Genomic DNA, 15,918 nt, shown 5'->3' with positions numbered 1-15,918 from the left:
AAAAAACATTTGGAACATTTGAGCTGTGGCACGCACAAATACAAGAAAAACAGAAAAACTTACATTCAACCAGTGGGGCACCCTCACATAGCCCCTGACTCTCTGAGGAGGTACCTCCAGGTACCCCCTCCATGCCAGGGCGCCCTGAATTTATGTCTATTGCCAGCTCCTCCACCGGGGTCAAGACAATTTGAGGGCCAGATCCAATCTGCCGATTGGCTTAAAAAAAAAGGGCTTGACAAATATGGTATGACAATTTAAATGCTGGACTGACCAAAATATACCAATACGATGGTGAGAAAAGCTTACCAGTTTGTATGATGTTTTTATACTTCATTTTTACTTGATCCGCTGACCGCTTGGGAGCCATCGGAGTACATATTTTTTAGAAGAAAAGGGTTATGTGGTAGGAACGTTAAGAATGCTTAACTAGGATATTAATAGATTAATGGCTCAAATGTTAAGGATCATGCTTTTGACATGTAACTTACGCATTTACGCAGTCAGCGATCCGCTGCCAGGTTTCGGTTCTCTTTGTTGCAGAGGCTTTAGCATTCCCTTTTCTTGTGATAATGTCCTTCTCCTCGTCATAGGTTTCCAGGGGAACCTGGAGTTCCATTTCATTGGAGTAAGCGGCCCGTTTCGCCATTTCGATCAGGGTTTCCATGATCCATACATCACGTCTTTATAGGTTTGGCATGTGTAGAATTACCGAGCGTGAATCAGATGTTAATTCCAAAGGTTTATTAACTCATTATTGTTTAACATGTGAGAGCATCAAGCGAGAGCACCATCCATCGCCGTCACTTTCCAAACCTCCTCCCATTCCCCACACACACAGGGTGCGATTTGCCGGTGGGGATGGTGGGGATTATCCCCCCTCTGGTTTACACGTCCTACCCTCTGCTGAATTATTTTTATCCTCGGTGGGGATAAAAATTATCCCCCCCACCCAAAGTATTTTCACCATTACATCGTAATAATTAACAACCAAAATACACAGGGTCCGTCTTCATTTTGATTGTGCTGTGATTTTGATCTACCGGGAGCGAGTCAGAGGCGTCGCGCTCGCAGAAAGCAGTTTTATTTTGAAAACCAACCGGATTTACTTGCGTTTCTATGGTTTCAAAAGTCAACTTCCTGTCCCCGCCGAAACAAAAGTTTAAACCAAATGGACGAAAAATGAAAAGAATACAGAGCAGCATATCTTCATATTTGAAAGAGCTTGAGTCTGCGGCTTTTGATTTGGGCATCCAGGCTCGTAGGATTGGGAGAGTGTTTGATGTGCGCTGGCTGTCCTCAGCCTGCACGTCAGTGACAGCTCTCTGGGAGAGCTATCCAGCCTTCCCGGCCCGCAGATTTGCAGAGATGTGGTTGAAGCAGGGTCACCACGCTGCTATCGATCCGCCAACAGGAAAGCAAAAAAAAGAGGCTGAAGTGCGTCATCAGAGCGGACTGTTTTCGTAGTCTGACCTATAGTCTACCCGATTAACCCATAAAAAAAGAAAAACGTCTTGACAGCACATTGTGGTATTTCATATTTTCTGTTGAACTGATATCGGGGAAAAAAAATATATATTTTTTTATTTGGCACATTTAAAAACAATATTAGCTATGAGAAAATATTTCTGCAAATGCAGTGGTTAAGTTCACGTTCAAAATAGGCCTACCGCCTACGTTATGAAGCCTAAGTGTAAGGTTTAGATACAAAGTCACAAGATCAACTGTTTTCATAAGTTTTCACACTGTTGTGTGGTTATTTTTCCTGAATAAAATGTTTCTCAAAATTATCCCCCCCTCTGGTTTTTTCACAAATCGCACCCTGCATACATATAACCTAAATGTATTCCTGCACGCTCCGTGCTGCACATAAACTAGTGCCATTACAACACATCTCCCTTTCTTTGAGTCTGTTAAGACATGCAGAACATTAATGATTCTTAATCATACAACACTAGCCCTTATGACAGAGTCAGATGGTCGCGATATGTATAGTAAGCTTTTACCTTCAGTGGCACGTTGGCTGAATACTGTGTCCACCGACCCAGTACGAAGCGTTGCACCAACTGTAGCTCATCATCCTGTAGAGTGTGCTGTTTGACCATGTCAAGCTTGCTGGGAGAGATAGGCCATGCCTCACGAACAGCCTCCTCGTACGCCTCCAGGTCACTGGTCAACTCTGCGAAGTCCTGCGTCAGTTCTGGCTGAGGATGTCTAGACAGGGTGTCTGCAATGACCAACTGCTTCCCTGGAACAAACTCAGCTTTTGGGTTATAGCGCATCATGCGCAGCAGCAGTCTCTGACATCTCATTGGTACTGAGTCTAGATCTTTACTGTTAATGAGTGGAATGAGTGGTTTGTGGTCACTCTGTAAAGTGAATGTGTCCAGGTCATACAAGTACCTAGAGAATTTTTCACATGCCCAGACTGCAGCAAGACATTCTTTTTCAATCTGCGCATAGCGCTTTTCAGCATCAGTCATTGTCCTGGAGCAGTAAGCTACTGGCATCAATTGTTCATCATGTAACTGCAGTAGGACCCCACCCAGCCCATAACTGCTCGCATCAGCACTGACTACTGTGTCTTTCTTTAAATCAAATAATGCTAAATCAGGAGCCTCAGTGACTAACTGTTTCACCCTCTTAAAGGCCTCCTGTTGTGCAGCACCCCAACCCCACATTACCTCTTTCTTTAACAAGTCTGTTAGTGGCTTGTTGACTTCTGACAGGTTTGGGAGGTACCTGCCAAGGTAGTGAATCATGCCCAAGATTCTCCGGAGCTCGGGCACGTTGTTGGGTGGTTGCAGCTGGGTGATGAGTTGAGCCGTCGCTGACGTAAAAGGCACTTGTCGTTGTTCAGCTTTAATCCGGCTCTTTTCAACGTGTCGAGGGTGTTCTGGAGCCTCTCCTCATGAAGCTTGGTGGTCTCTGCATAGATTAGAATGTCATCTATGTATGTAGCGACACCCTCTAGGTCCTTCAAAATCTCAGCCATTTCTCGCTGATAGATCTCGGGTGCGCTGGTAATTCCGAAAGGAAGTCTATTAAAGAAAAACCTTCCAAATGGGGTAGAAACGTAGTTAACTTTGCACTCTCGGGATCCAATGGTATCTGCCAGAAACCACTAGCAGCGTCCAGCAGTGAGAAGACTTTAGCATGAGCAAGCTTAGGCAAAATGTCATCAATTGTGGGCAGTATATATTTCTCCCTCTTCACTGCTCTGTTCAAGTTCTATAAATCCACGCATATCCGGATCTGTTCGTTGTTTTTCTTTGGCACGGCTACTATAGGTGCCCACCACTCTGTTGGTTCTTTAATTTCAGTGATGACACCACTGGCTACCATGCGATCTAGTTCTTCCTTTACTTTAGAGAGCATAGGCACAGACACACGTCTTGCTGTTGAAACACTGTAAGGCACTGCATCTTCTTTCAATGTTATCTTCACTTGCTTTACCTTCAGAAGTCCTACATCAGAAGACGGATAAGGGGTATTTTGCTCTTTCTATTCAGCAATGTGTTTAAGTAGGCCCATCGCCACCGCAACATTTTTCACATGCACCTTGAACCTGAACGGTTTGTTCTTTCTCATTGTGTTGGCTATGAAATAGCCTAGACAGTTCAGTCTGCCCCCTGGGCTATCAAGTGCAGTATCTTCTTTCTTGAGCTTTGGCTTGTTTTCCATTAAAGGTTGGGTATGGGATTTGCGAAACGCCAGCAGATTTTGAAAATACACAACTCAAATGGTCCTACCCCCTCTCCTTCAACGCTGACTCTGACTCCACCCATTCCAAGTACATGGATGCGCAATAATGCACGAGCAAACACAGATGAGCCATTAGCTAGTTAGCTAGCTCCAGAAGCTACCGCAGGATAACAACAAACAGAAGCTTGCTCTGGGTCACGAGCTTTGAGTACGTGCACGAAGGGGTCGCACGAGCGGGGGAGGGGGAGTGCAGTACAACCGTTTGATTGACGTACTTACTGTCCAATGCCGTTCGGTCTATCTGGAAATCATTGGCTGGAGCCCTGCCCGTTCCACAGATGATTGACTTGTTTAATTTCCATGTCAGTACTTCTAACTCAGTGGCTGTAAGTGGGTTATGATAAGGATTTCAAGTAATTTTGCAAAAATTGCCAGAAAAGAGAATTCCTTACCCAACCTTTAAGCTAAAAGTCTTTTCAGATAAAACACTTGTATCTGCCCCAGTATCGATATTGAAAATCACCAGTATTCCTTGAATTGGCAACTTTACGATCCATGCATTATTTGTGTCAGTTACCTGCGTGATTGCGCCAAGGAATGGTGTATGGCTCTGACCGTTGCCGTATGCATGTGCACTGACCTCGTTGACAATGAACGAACGGCACATGGAAGCATAGTGTCCCATCTTCTTGCAGCTGTGGCATTCTGCGTTCCTTGCTGGCCAGCTGTCGCCTTTAGCATGATGTTTCCCGCATCTGTAACATCCATTTCCGCGCCTATCCGGCGCTGGTTTCGCGTTGTTCCCCTTGCGCTGAACATGGCGGTGCTCCGGTTTAGCTGTAGTGCTACGTTGGCCCCTCTTTGCAACTTCACTGAGCTGCGTGCTTCCGCTAGCACACACGCCTTGCTCACTAACGTGTCCTTTCATTTGCTCCGACTGTCTTACTAACTCGACCGCTTTGTCAAGAGTTAAGTTGGGTGTTAACTGTAACTTTTGAGAAAGATCTTTATCAAGAATGCCCACCACTAACCTGTCGCGGACATTTTCATTCTTAACATCGGCAAAGGAGCATGTCTCTGCCATCTCATGCAGGCTTCTAATGTACTCCTCCGCGCTCTCTCCATGTTTCTGTACTCGCTGATGAAAGCGGGCTCGCTCGTGAATGACATTGACTCTAGGCACAAAATAATTGTCCAGCTTGTCTAGCACAGTCTCATATTTGCTCTCGTATCAAATTGGAATGTCTTGAAAACTTGTTCAGCTTCCTTTCCCAACAAATAAAGCAGTGTACAGACCTGTACCTGTCCTGTTTCTTTATGAAGTTTCGTTGCTATCCTATAGTGTTGGAAACGTTGGCGCCATTCCGGCCACAGTTGAGGTCGAGAGAATTCAACGTTTTCGGGAGGTGGAACTTCGCCATCTTCCAGTTTGACTTCTGACACCATGTAGAATTACCGAGCGTCAATCAGATGTCATTCCAAAGGTTTATTAACTTGTTATTATTTAACATGTGTGACGGCCACAGGGTTGCCTTTGTGTTGTGGTGTTGCTTCTGGTGTGTTCTGTCTTGCAGGGAGCTGGTTGGTGGAGCCACATCACCTAACGAGATGCAGCTCACCTGAGCAGGCTGGGCTCAGGAGCCTATAAAGCAGATCTGATCAAGTGACTCCTTCCTATCCCTATAAATTTGTTATGTTCATACAAGACCATGTGTGGCCTCCCCTTCAATGGTACAACCGTTGAGCCAGGTTGTGACCAACCCAGTCTCACCAATATGCGTACAGATCGCACGGTTTGACACTTTCAAAATGCGTGGATATGATGCGCAAAACCCAGCATTAACTACTGTGGAGGGCGGATGCGTCCACATACCACGCATCACTTTATACCCGTACCGACGTCACCAGCGATGCATGCTGCATTCCACTGTACTCAGAATTCGGAAATTTCCGTCTTCCGATAAGGAAAAGTGCAATAAAATGGTTGTTAAAGTCTGAAATTCGGGCAACACTTAACTTCACTGAGGTGACGTAGAGTACGTCACAGGAACAATTTGACACCGTTAAACTGGCAAAAAAATATATTTTGAAGTCTGTATGATGAGCCTCACATAATGCAGTCTATTGGGTTGGGTCTGCCGGTACCTGGCAACGGTAACTTGATGTACCCCTAACGTTTACGTTATTTGGATGAGAAAGGAGGTGTATGATGATTGATTTACATCTATACACTGGTTGCTCTCAGCGCTACGGCAATTAATCTGAGGCTCAGAAAATAGCAATAAAAACATCCGTCCGTTGTAGGTCCATATTTTCCCAAGCAGATGCACTGGAACACAGTCAGGTCCGGATCTCGGAACTACAGAAGTCGGAAATTCCCGAGTTCCGGGTACAATTGAATGCAGCATCAATCCATTCAACGCTGAATATCGGAAAGGAAAAGGTAAGGTGAAACGACCACCGCATCATGCCACCTATTTTTGATGCTACCTATTTTTAATTTTACCTTACGTGGTCACTTGTCTTAATTACAGCGGGCGTGTTTGAATTGATTTCAGAAGTGTTTGCATTACGATATTGTAATGGTGGGCTGCTTTTTTGCTTAGCCTGTAGGCCTACCCTAACCCTAACCCTTTCCCCATTGACATAAACCTACACTTATTAGTAGGGCCTACTGTATCCAGTACTGTTGCAGTTTAAAGTCTGTTTTATGCAACTGTATGACATCGTGGTCTCCTTGTTTCAGCTTTTTAGTTACACATTAATAATACGCGCGATCGGGGTCCCAACCTCTCTGTTAAACGATCCAGGGGTTTTAAAAATGGTGGGGACCAGGGACTACTTCGCACGCTTTTTTTCCGAACTGGAGTGGTGACAATATGAAACCTGTGAACACCCTTAACATCATGAAAACAAAAAAGAGGCGTTTTAATGCACACATCTATATGTTTCATGCAATGCTGTACGCCATCGTGGTCTCCTTGTTTCATGTTATAAACTACACATTACCAATCCCGCAGTTGGTGACTTGGGCTGACGCCAGATCAGTTTAGGAGTATACTAGCTGAGTGTTGATGTGTCCCTGAGCAAGACACTTAACCCTAACTGCTCCTGACGAGCTGGCTGTCGCCTTGCATGGTTGACTCTGCCGCCGGTGTTAATGTGTGTATTAACCGATGTAAGTCGCTTTGGATAAAAGCGTCTGCTAAATGCCCTAATTGTAATTGTAATTACCGACTTTTAATTTGTCTGTCGTTGCATGATACATAGAAATCCAAAACGGGGAGAACCAGTGTTCTGAAGCTCCGTCCGCAGGGGGATCTAATGTGACCTGGTGTAAGAGGGACCTTGATGGGCAACGGGTGTACAGCAGCAAGCGGAGGAAAAGGGGATCATCTGCTGGTTAGTGTCCATTGTATAACATTTATTTCTGTGAGTTTTTATTTGTGGAGAGTGATGGGATTTTGTAGTAGGTACTGGCTTGATAGCAGCGTTACCACTCACAAATGGTTAAATATTTAAACATTATCAGGCGACTGAAGGCAAAATACATAAAACTAATTTAGATTACATTCAGTGTTGGGCTAGTTACTCAAAAAAAGTAATATATTAGTCACTAGTTGTTACTGTTTTATTAAGTAATAACTTTACGCATTACTCCTTGCCAAAAGTAACTTGTTAGTCGTAAGTTGCTGTTACATAACACTAAATTTGTCCTTAGCCTATTCCTCAAACTATGGACTTTGCATAGCATGTGATTGGGTTCGGTTGGCAGTCAGGTTTGCCTGTGAATGCGGGGCCTGCCCGTAATTCCGACGCCTCATTGTTCCGACGTCTCAATGTTCCGAAATATTTCCCATTAGATCGACATGCCACTATTCCGACGGTTCAATTTTCCGAAAACGAAACCCATTGGTCCGAAGGTCCGTTAGTCCGACTTTTCAAAAAGGAGGCGCATTAGGCCGACGGTTCAATATGCGGAATAGGAAAAAGAGTTTTATACCTCGCTCGCTCCCTCTCTCTCTCACTCTGTGTGTGTGTGTGTGTGTGTGTGTGTGTGTGTGTGTGTGTGTGTGTGTGTGTGTGTGTGTGTGTGTGTGTGTGTGTGTGTGTGTGTGTGTGTTCGTGCCCGTGTTGAGAATTAGACCTCCGCTCTCTGTCCATGGTGCTGCAACACGGTGTCGAAATGAAGTGAAGCGTTGTCTTTTTGCCCTCCAAAATTAATCGTGAACGTGATATGTAGGCCTAGGTTGTATTTTGGAGACAGAGAGAGAGTGAGAGTGAGATTGAGAGAGAGAGGGAGCGAGCGAGGTATAAAACTATTTTTCCTATTCGGCATATTGAACCGTCGGCCTAATGCGCCTCCTTTTCGAAAAGTCGGACTAACGGACCTTCGGACCATGTCCAAGCTCCCTAGATCCGGGTAAGTAGACCAACTAATTTTTAAGATACGCTTAATTAAAAAAGTTAAATAAAAAGGAAGCCTCAGTACAAATGCATTTTGGTGCGATAATGATTTTCCGCTGTAGCTATCCATGTTTTTGTATTTATTATTCTCTGTGAAGATTTGAATTTGCAGAGGCTGAATGACCTTCTTCAGGACTCTGGAGCCGTCGAGGAGGAAGATGTGGGTCACCAGCCACCATCCAGTTGGAGCAGGAGACAGAGGGAGGTCGAACAGTGTTGGCAACAGGCGAGGCCACATAACGTGGACAACTTGTTGTCAGCTCAAACCCTGTACCAGGTGACATGTAACCACTGTCAAACGAGGGACGCAGTCATCCGTTGTGGGGAATGTATGCCCTTAGAGTGGTTTTGTGCAGAGTGTGATCAATTGGCACATAAACGCCACACTCTGCACAGTAGGCAAACCACCATGGCTGGGTTTTTACAGTACATTCCTCCAACGGAGTCTGTGAAACGCGTTGATTGCAGGTATATTGTCAGTGAACAAGGTGAGTATCTCCTTTTTAATCGAATGGCTCTTATCTTTCCTTCCCAGACAATATTAATACCTCTTGAAATATTTTTTTCAAAGTACTTGTTGCGACCCAAACATTCCTACATTTCTTCCTGATTGTCCTTCCAGACTGTTTCCTGCCAAATGCTTTTCCCAAGAGCATCTGCTCTTGTGAAACAAATGATGTTGCCATCTCCGTTGGTAGGTCAGTGACACTGGTTTGCATAAATGGTAGGATTTCGTGAAATATAAATAATTCTAAAAAAAATGTTATTGTTCGATGTTAATTATTTTTCTTTCTCTTGCTCTCAGGCCGGTATGATTTAAGTCTTCGAGTGCTAATGTTGGGAAAAATAACCTGCTGAGTACATCACATGTACATTACAAATATAGCTAACTCCTACCCTAGCCTGATGAGCACATCACATGGCAGGCACATTACAATATAGTCAACTTTTAACACATAACACAAACATGATAATATAGTCAGGTCAAGGCCAGAGCCAAGGCCCCATTTCCCAAGCAGGCAAATGGTAGACACTCAGACAATGCACCAGTCATCCTCAAGAACGTGAGAGCCACATTAAATTATCACACAGGGGACACTTCGGGGGGGCACTCCCCCGTTTTAATTTATCACACAGGAGACATTTTGAGAGCTCTCCCCCGTTAGGAGGAACACAAGAAGATACACATGCACATACCAGGGCCTGGGAGCCAAGGTCAAGCAAAAACACACAGAACCACACACACCTCAAACGCACACACCTCATCAAGAGGAGGATACAGCATAAGACTGTATCACACAGGGACTCTGGACCTTCTTCTGAAGCAGACCTTCCACGGAGGCGAAGCTCTGGACGAACCATCAGCGCTGATTAGGGACTTAGACATATTCGATTTCTCACGCTTTATGACTCTGTATAACGGTTGCCACTCTACTTAATAAATCCAAGGTCCCCGTGCCGACAGACTTTATTACCTCTCCGTCTCATTTTATCTGGTCCAGTAACTAGACAGACCGTTTTTCCCCTCACTAACATGCCGACATTGCAGCAAGCAGTGGGGTCCAGAGGTCTCAGACTTTGTTAGGAGTGGGTACTGGCCCGCTACTATGCAAGCACAGACCCTGTTCCACCAGGATCTGTTCAGTTCATTTGAGGCAATGAAGACTGCAGCTCCAGGAATGTCTAGGCAGGCCTTCACTGCAATGTTGGACCATAGAACCAAGCAGTTTGTACGAGTGAGTCAAAATGTGAAGCTAAAAACCGACGCTTTTATAATTGTAATTAGTATCATTAAGGGTGGAAAGTATGGCCAAAGGAGGGATTTAGTTGTGGATAGATTCAGTTTATGCAAATATGAAGTCCAGGGTCCACAAATAGCTGTACAAACAAAGTCTTTACAAACATTTTTTTGTACAATATAACAAGATTGATGGTCAATCAGATTATTGTCATTGAAACCTGTCCTATGATTTTTTCATTTCAGACCGAAAACGTGAATGCAGACGCTTTTCAGAGGAGTTTCCTGCAGTACGTGTACTGCAAGTCAGAAGAAAGCAAACTTCTGGGGAAGGATTCATTCATCTGTCCAGCCTGTAGCCCTGAAATGGTTGCTGTTTCAGTTGATGGCAACGGGAAACTCTACAGGTTCCAAAAAACAAACCAGTAAGTTTTTATGCATGTTAAAAAAACTTTTATAATATGCCCTGGCTATATACCATTATAGTGCAGATCTTATTTTGGTATTTGAAATTTAACAGTTTAATATAATATCTGTATGCTTGCAAAACCTTGTTTTGAAAAGTGCTATATAAATACAAATCTTATTATATAAAACATCTTACAATCATTATCCATAATATTTTTTTCTTGTAGGAGGGAAGAGCCTGGGTTCTTCGATGGTGTGTTTTTAGCCAAAGACTCTCGAAGTGTCTACTTTTGTTGAGGAGGTCCGGGGGGCTGACAAGAGTGTAAGTTTTAGATCAAGCTGAGCAATATGTATCCGTAGTTTTATGGCTAAAATAAATAACATTGTTGTTATCCTTCATAGAGTAAGGTTGGGGAAAATGGGTCATGCAATCCGAGAAAAAATCTTGACTGTGATAGATGGTGTGTTTGACTTTGCAGTCCTGCTATATACTGTCTATAACTTAACTACTGATATGTTCCAATGGTTGACTTTTGTAGACTTCAGGAAAAGCAATGTGTGGAGAAACCCACTGGTCAGCAGCAAGAGAGACATCTAGACAGAGCAGCAAGTTAGATGAAGAAGGCGTAGAAGTAGCGGTGTGTCGGCATGGATTCCTCCTCAAAGGTTTTTATTGGTCTTGATAAATTTAAATTCCAAAATATGTTTTCTAAAGCCTCTTTGGTGTTCATGTGCTCACTACTTTTCTTTTTTTTTTCAAAAGGTCTGAATATGTATCGAGGAGAAATCTTTGCGGATCCAATGTTTCTCCAAAAAGATCTCCAGAGCGCAAAGTTTTTGGCAATGGACGTGACCTGCCGATACGTGCCTTACATTAATAAGGTGTCAGAGGCACTGACTCATCTCAAACCTCTTCAGGAAATGAGGCATTGCCTGTCTGTGATGCACGCCAAAGCCCACAATACCAAATGCGAGGTGCAGCTTTTAAGTAATTAACCATAACATTGTAGCAAATGTATGATGTAGCAAAACAGTACAATTCCACAATTGTTGGCAATAACTACAACCCAAATGTATCATCTGACCAAAACCACAACACAGGAGTGTGTTTCAACCCATATTTGCTGTCCTATACCGTTTTTGACTTATGGTTATGCATCAAAATGTATCACCTTGGTATTCCCACTGTTAAACCAAACTACTGTTTCCCATAGATTCTTTGGAGTGCAAGAAACCAGGAGGGTGTCGGCACCATTCTTGGTGAAGAAGTTGAGCAGGTCAACAGCTATCTTTCAAGATGTGCCCTGACCACCAAGTATATGGCCAAGTCAGGTTTGTAAAATTGTTTAATCCCATGTTAGTTTGCAAGTTTTAGACCTTTAACATTTGACAGATTTTGATTTTGTATGGTTCTTTATAGTAAGAATTGACATGCTTACTGTACATGCCATGGGGTGGAATCAGCGCAAAGAGGATGGCCTTCACATTGCCTTGTCTTCCAGATTTAAAAAGGTATGTTCATGTTTTGCAAAAGGATTAACAACTGTGAGAACTGAATTTCATCTAAATGCCCACCCAAAATGCATCCCACTGTTACCCCTAAGTTGACATTGTAGTTGTGCTGGACTGCTGTTGTGAATTGTAATTTGATTTTATCAAGCAGAGAATATACACTCTTTGTTTCTTTTTATTACATTTAGCAGAATGATGATTCAACTCCAAATCCTTTTGATTAAAAAAAAACATTCTGTATGCTTTTTTGCAGACCTGGGAAGTTTCTGAGAACCTGAAGAACCTGCAGGACCAGATGCATTGCTGGGATGGCATGCTAAAACAATGGGTTGCTGATGTCAAGCAGTGGGCCAGTAGCGGTGAGAAAGATTTTTAATACATGAACACTGTTATATTTGGTAGCAATACATGTAGTTGTAGCTTAAAATAATGTTAAAATGGTATGGGGATGAGCAATATTTGTCTTGAGTTCTTCGATTGGTATTTTGACTATTTAGAAAAGTATACGTTCTTTCAAAAATATTAAAATATAATTTAAGGTATACAAATAAGAGGAAAAAAAGTAAGACCAATCATACTGAAGACAAATTACTGTCTTTATTAGACATTGACCTAAAATATGCCTGTCAACGTACTATTTGCATTGAATAATTTAGACTTAATTTAGGAAGTGCAGCTGCTAGTGTTGATGCTGTTCGGGGTCTGCAGATCTCGATCGAATCGCTCTTCGTGAGCATACGGCACAAGAAGCAATTCCTCTACATACACTGTAAAAAATAAAAAGTTGGGCAAACTCAAAATTGCAAGGCAACTTACTGCAATCAATTTTTGAGTTTTGAGCCCATCAAAAACGTGATTTTCTTCTTTAGACAAACTTGAAAGTTAGCTATACCAACTAAGATTTTTATATTTTACAAACAGAAAAAAATAAGTCAGGGGTGTTAACTTAATATTTCAAATTAAGGTTAATATTATTTTTAAAAAAAAACATTTCAAAGAATGCAAAACGAGTTTTAAGTTCACTTTATTAAAATTAATAATTTGAAACTTCCATTTTACATTTCTGAATGCCAGACAGCAATAGAACAAGCAACATGTAGCTAGTTCAGCAGCAGAGAATCGCTGTCTAAATGCAGCAAACCAAAGAGCAGAACAAGTTTGACATTATTTCCTTGTTCTGCACAAGGCGGGAGCCCAGGTTAAACGGTGACGCAACTCTCGTGCCTCATACACCGCACAATCCCGAGAGCTGCCATTATTTAACACACATCCGCAACACACAGCGCACCGCACACCCAACCAACGGACATGCAAGTCTCGGTAACGGTGGCGGCAACACTACGCACAATAAACAACACACAAACAATAAAGACCCCAAACCTGTTAACCCAACTTAACCTAACAGAAACAAATTGACAAAAGGCAATAAACCCCTTTTTCCCAACCGGCATCACGAATACCCAGACTCCCCGGGGGGTTGTGTCGAAATGCGCATGCTCACCGTAGTTGGCCCAGCCTCAGACAGAGTCTAACTTAAACCCGTGTGTCTTGCTAACAAAGAGACTACAGTGAGCCCAACTCTTGACCCAAAACTCAACATTGTTGGTTGGACTAAATTGCATTGCACAGTTGTACATGAATACTTAATGTTTTATATTCATTTTACTCAGAAATCATAATGAGACCAACAATTTTGAGTTTTCGTTTTTACAGTGTACATAATGGTATGTCAAGTGTAAACACAACAGATAAAGATGGAACTTGAACTGGTTCCGTTCATGAAATGCTATTATAGCTCTTTTTTAATACTACATTTTTTACTCCTGATACAGATCGCAACAAAAGGCGTCAGAAAATAACCCAAAAGATAGCCCAGGAGAAGAAACGGTTGCTAGAGGAGATCGTTTGGTACAACCAAAAGCCTGACGTGGACCTGGTGGATACCAGCTCTGTTGTGCAGAACCTCTCCAGCAAGGCTGATGAGCGCATGATCTGGCCATGGCAGGAGCAGAACAAAGGTTTTTTATCAATTATTATTTTTTAGTATGTATTCACAAATGATCATCAACTATGTTCATCAGTGTTTAATGTTTTCATTGCTTCACAGACGGTGTTGACATCCTGACCAAGAAGAAGCTATTTGACCTGCATATGCTTGCTTCAAGACTGGCAGAGGAAAATGAGATCCTGGTGAAGGAGATGATGCAACACTGTCAGTACCTCAAGGAGGCATGCACCAAAGTCCAGTCTCTGATGGCCACCATTTCAGGGAGCATACAGACAGGAAGTTGGTCTATATTAAACTGACTGGCTCTATGCACTTAACAATTTAGAGATCAAACAACTATATAGGCTCAAGAACTAAGGCAAAATGTACTTCTTAGATGCTTATTTACAAAAACAACATACTATACAATTGTTTTGTTTTTTTCAATTTCAATGTTTAGTTTGACAGTATTTACATTACTGTACTTATCCCTCTATGTTTGGATTCTGTTACTTATAGGCTATCCGAATGGCTTCACAGAAAAGGGGTCCAAAGGCCTCATCTGTGTTCTTCAGAGAAGGTTGAAAGACCTAAAGCTTAAACAGAGGACTGTTGCAGGCGCCTACAGAGGCATTCTCGAACCAGGTGTCAGACTGGTGGAAGAGGAGGACGGGGAACTTGAGGAAGACATGGATTCGCAGAGTGATGACAGCTCGGAGGATGAGGATGATGGAGAGGAGGTGTAGGGGCTACTATTAATATGTAGCCTGTTATTTTTTAATTTTTTTTAGTTTGCTCATACTGTTTTGTTTAATTTCTGTTTAGCTTTAAGTGCTTTCATCTTTGACTCATTTGATTTTACTTGCCTAACGCCTGATTTCCATCGGGGACGTACGCGCGCGGAACGGCTGTGAACTCTGCCCTGCGTCCATTTCCACCGGGAGGGTAACGGCAGCGTAGCGCTGCCTTGCAAGTATTCACGCGAGATTACGTGATAATCCTCGTTATGCATCGTCCTTAATGTTGTATGTTTACTCATGTGCTGTTCCATGAATCAGAATAAATGCTTGCTTCCGAAGTTCTGGAAGCTCTTGTAAAATTGGTTGTTGATTGTTACATTGCTCTTACAAGTACTTTGTTACAGTAGGCTACTTAAATAGATATGAATGTGATGGTACACCAGTACAAACATCTGAGGCTGGTAGGCCTATAACCTTTCAGTAGTCACTTAATCACCCCCAGTTATTTCAATAAACCAATGTTATTATTAAACTTCACTTTTTGACTTTTTGACTTAACTCAATAATTTGGACAATGAATTTGTTTATTAATAAAAACATTAAAGGGGACCTATTGTGCTTTTTCGACTTTTATGAACTGTAAACGTTGTTATAATGATTGATAGTCATGTTTAACCATACTAAAGTGTCAAATAATGACGTACATGCATTTCGACGTATTCCCGACGTATTCACACACACAGAATGCATTTCGCTGCTAAAACAACAAAAAAATATATGCCCTCAAACATTATTACTTTCAAAACATTGGCCAAAATGGAATATATTTTTATTTGGGCTGCTTCTAGGATATTTTGGGTGGATTTTGGACGGCATGTGTGCAGGACGTTTTTTGCAGGACCTGGCAACCCTGCGCTGTTGCCCGAGGTGCTTAAATGATCCGGAACAGACCTGGATCCTCGTTCGCCGACCCGGAAGTGAGCGTCGCCCTGGGTTCCCTTGACAAAAAACCAAGGGATTTTTCCATTGGATTTTGGATTATTGCAGAAAGATTAGCATCTTTGAAGCACCTCCTCAAAAACTGAAAATAAATAAATGAAAATAACCGTGCTCCAAAGAACGAAATGTAAACCAATGCATTCTGAATGGGAGTGTTTCTCAGATTTTTCTATGCTACACAGAACGAAATGTAAACCCATGCAAATAAAGACTTCATGGTCATAATAATTTAAATATCATTAATCTCCTGAGTATGTAGGGTGGTATTCTATTTTTTTCAACGGGGCTGCATCCAGTCCCTTGACCGTCATGGTTGCTATGGTGGTTGCTATCGACCGCCCCCTCTAATCCTTAGATGGCTC

At 42.5% G+C, this 15,918-nt stretch overlaps 1 protein-coding gene and 1 long non-coding RNA gene across 4 annotated transcripts; one reads left to right on the top strand and one right to left on the bottom strand.

Moving 5' to 3' along the window:
• Positions 1-1,067: 1,067 nt before the first annotated feature.
• On the bottom strand, positions 1,068-2,765 carry LOC115550233 (uncharacterized). The gene is made up of 2 exons (XR_003977870.1): positions 2,007-2,765; positions 1,068-1,396 (listed from the first exon to the last, which is right to left on the bottom strand). It is a non-coding gene; the product is annotated as an uncharacterized LOC115550233 (long non-coding RNA).
• A 3,294-nt stretch (positions 2,766-6,059) lies between these two features.
• Positions 6,060-15,094, top strand: LOC115551390 (uncharacterized). 3 transcript variants are annotated; one of them, XM_030367099.1, is made up of 12 exons: positions 6,060-6,148; positions 6,976-7,107; positions 10,157-10,335; positions 10,546-10,640; positions 10,858-10,984; positions 11,082-11,293; positions 11,533-11,650; positions 11,739-11,830; positions 12,084-12,189; positions 13,663-13,848; positions 13,938-14,042; positions 14,337-15,094. In XM_030367099.1, exons 5-12 carry the CDS (start codon positions 10,873-10,875, stop codon positions 14,561-14,563), a joined length of 1,158 nt encoding a protein of 385 aa, XP_030222959.1. In that variant the 5' UTR covers positions 6,060-6,148; positions 6,976-7,107; positions 10,157-10,335; positions 10,546-10,640; positions 10,858-10,872; the 3' UTR covers positions 14,564-15,094. The 3 variants fall into 3 exon arrangements, with proteins under 3 accessions (XP_030222959.1, XP_030222957.1, XP_030222958.1); XM_030367097.1 differs by having other exon boundaries at positions 13,938-14,117; XM_030367098.1 differs by lacking the exons at positions 6,060-6,148; positions 6,976-7,107 and adding an exon at positions 9,578-9,908 and having other exon boundaries at positions 13,938-14,117.
• The last annotated feature ends 824 nt before the right edge of the window (positions 15,095-15,918 follow it).

The sequence above is a fragment of the Gadus morhua genome, chromosome 9 (assembly GCF_902167405.1).
Source record: "Gadus morhua chromosome 9, gadMor3.0, whole genome shotgun sequence".
Lineage (NCBI taxonomy): Eukaryota > Metazoa > Chordata > Actinopteri > Gadiformes > Gadidae > Gadus > Gadus morhua.
Note: the sequence above shows the minus strand (reverse complement) of the source record. Positions and strands in the feature narration are given on the sequence as shown.

Coding starts and splice junctions, on each gene's coding strand:
- LOC115551390 (XM_030367097.1), top strand. CDS start 10,873: ATGTGTGGAGAAACCCACTGGTCAGCAGCAAGAGAGACATCTAGACAG. Junction 10,985..11,081: donor GCATGGATTCCTCCTCAAAG/GTTTTTATTGGT, acceptor TTTTTTCAAAAG/GTCTGAATATGTATCGAGGA. Junction 11,651..11,738: donor CAAGTATATGGCCAAGTCAG/GTTTGTAAAATT, acceptor GGTTCTTTATAG/TAAGAATTGACATGCTTACT.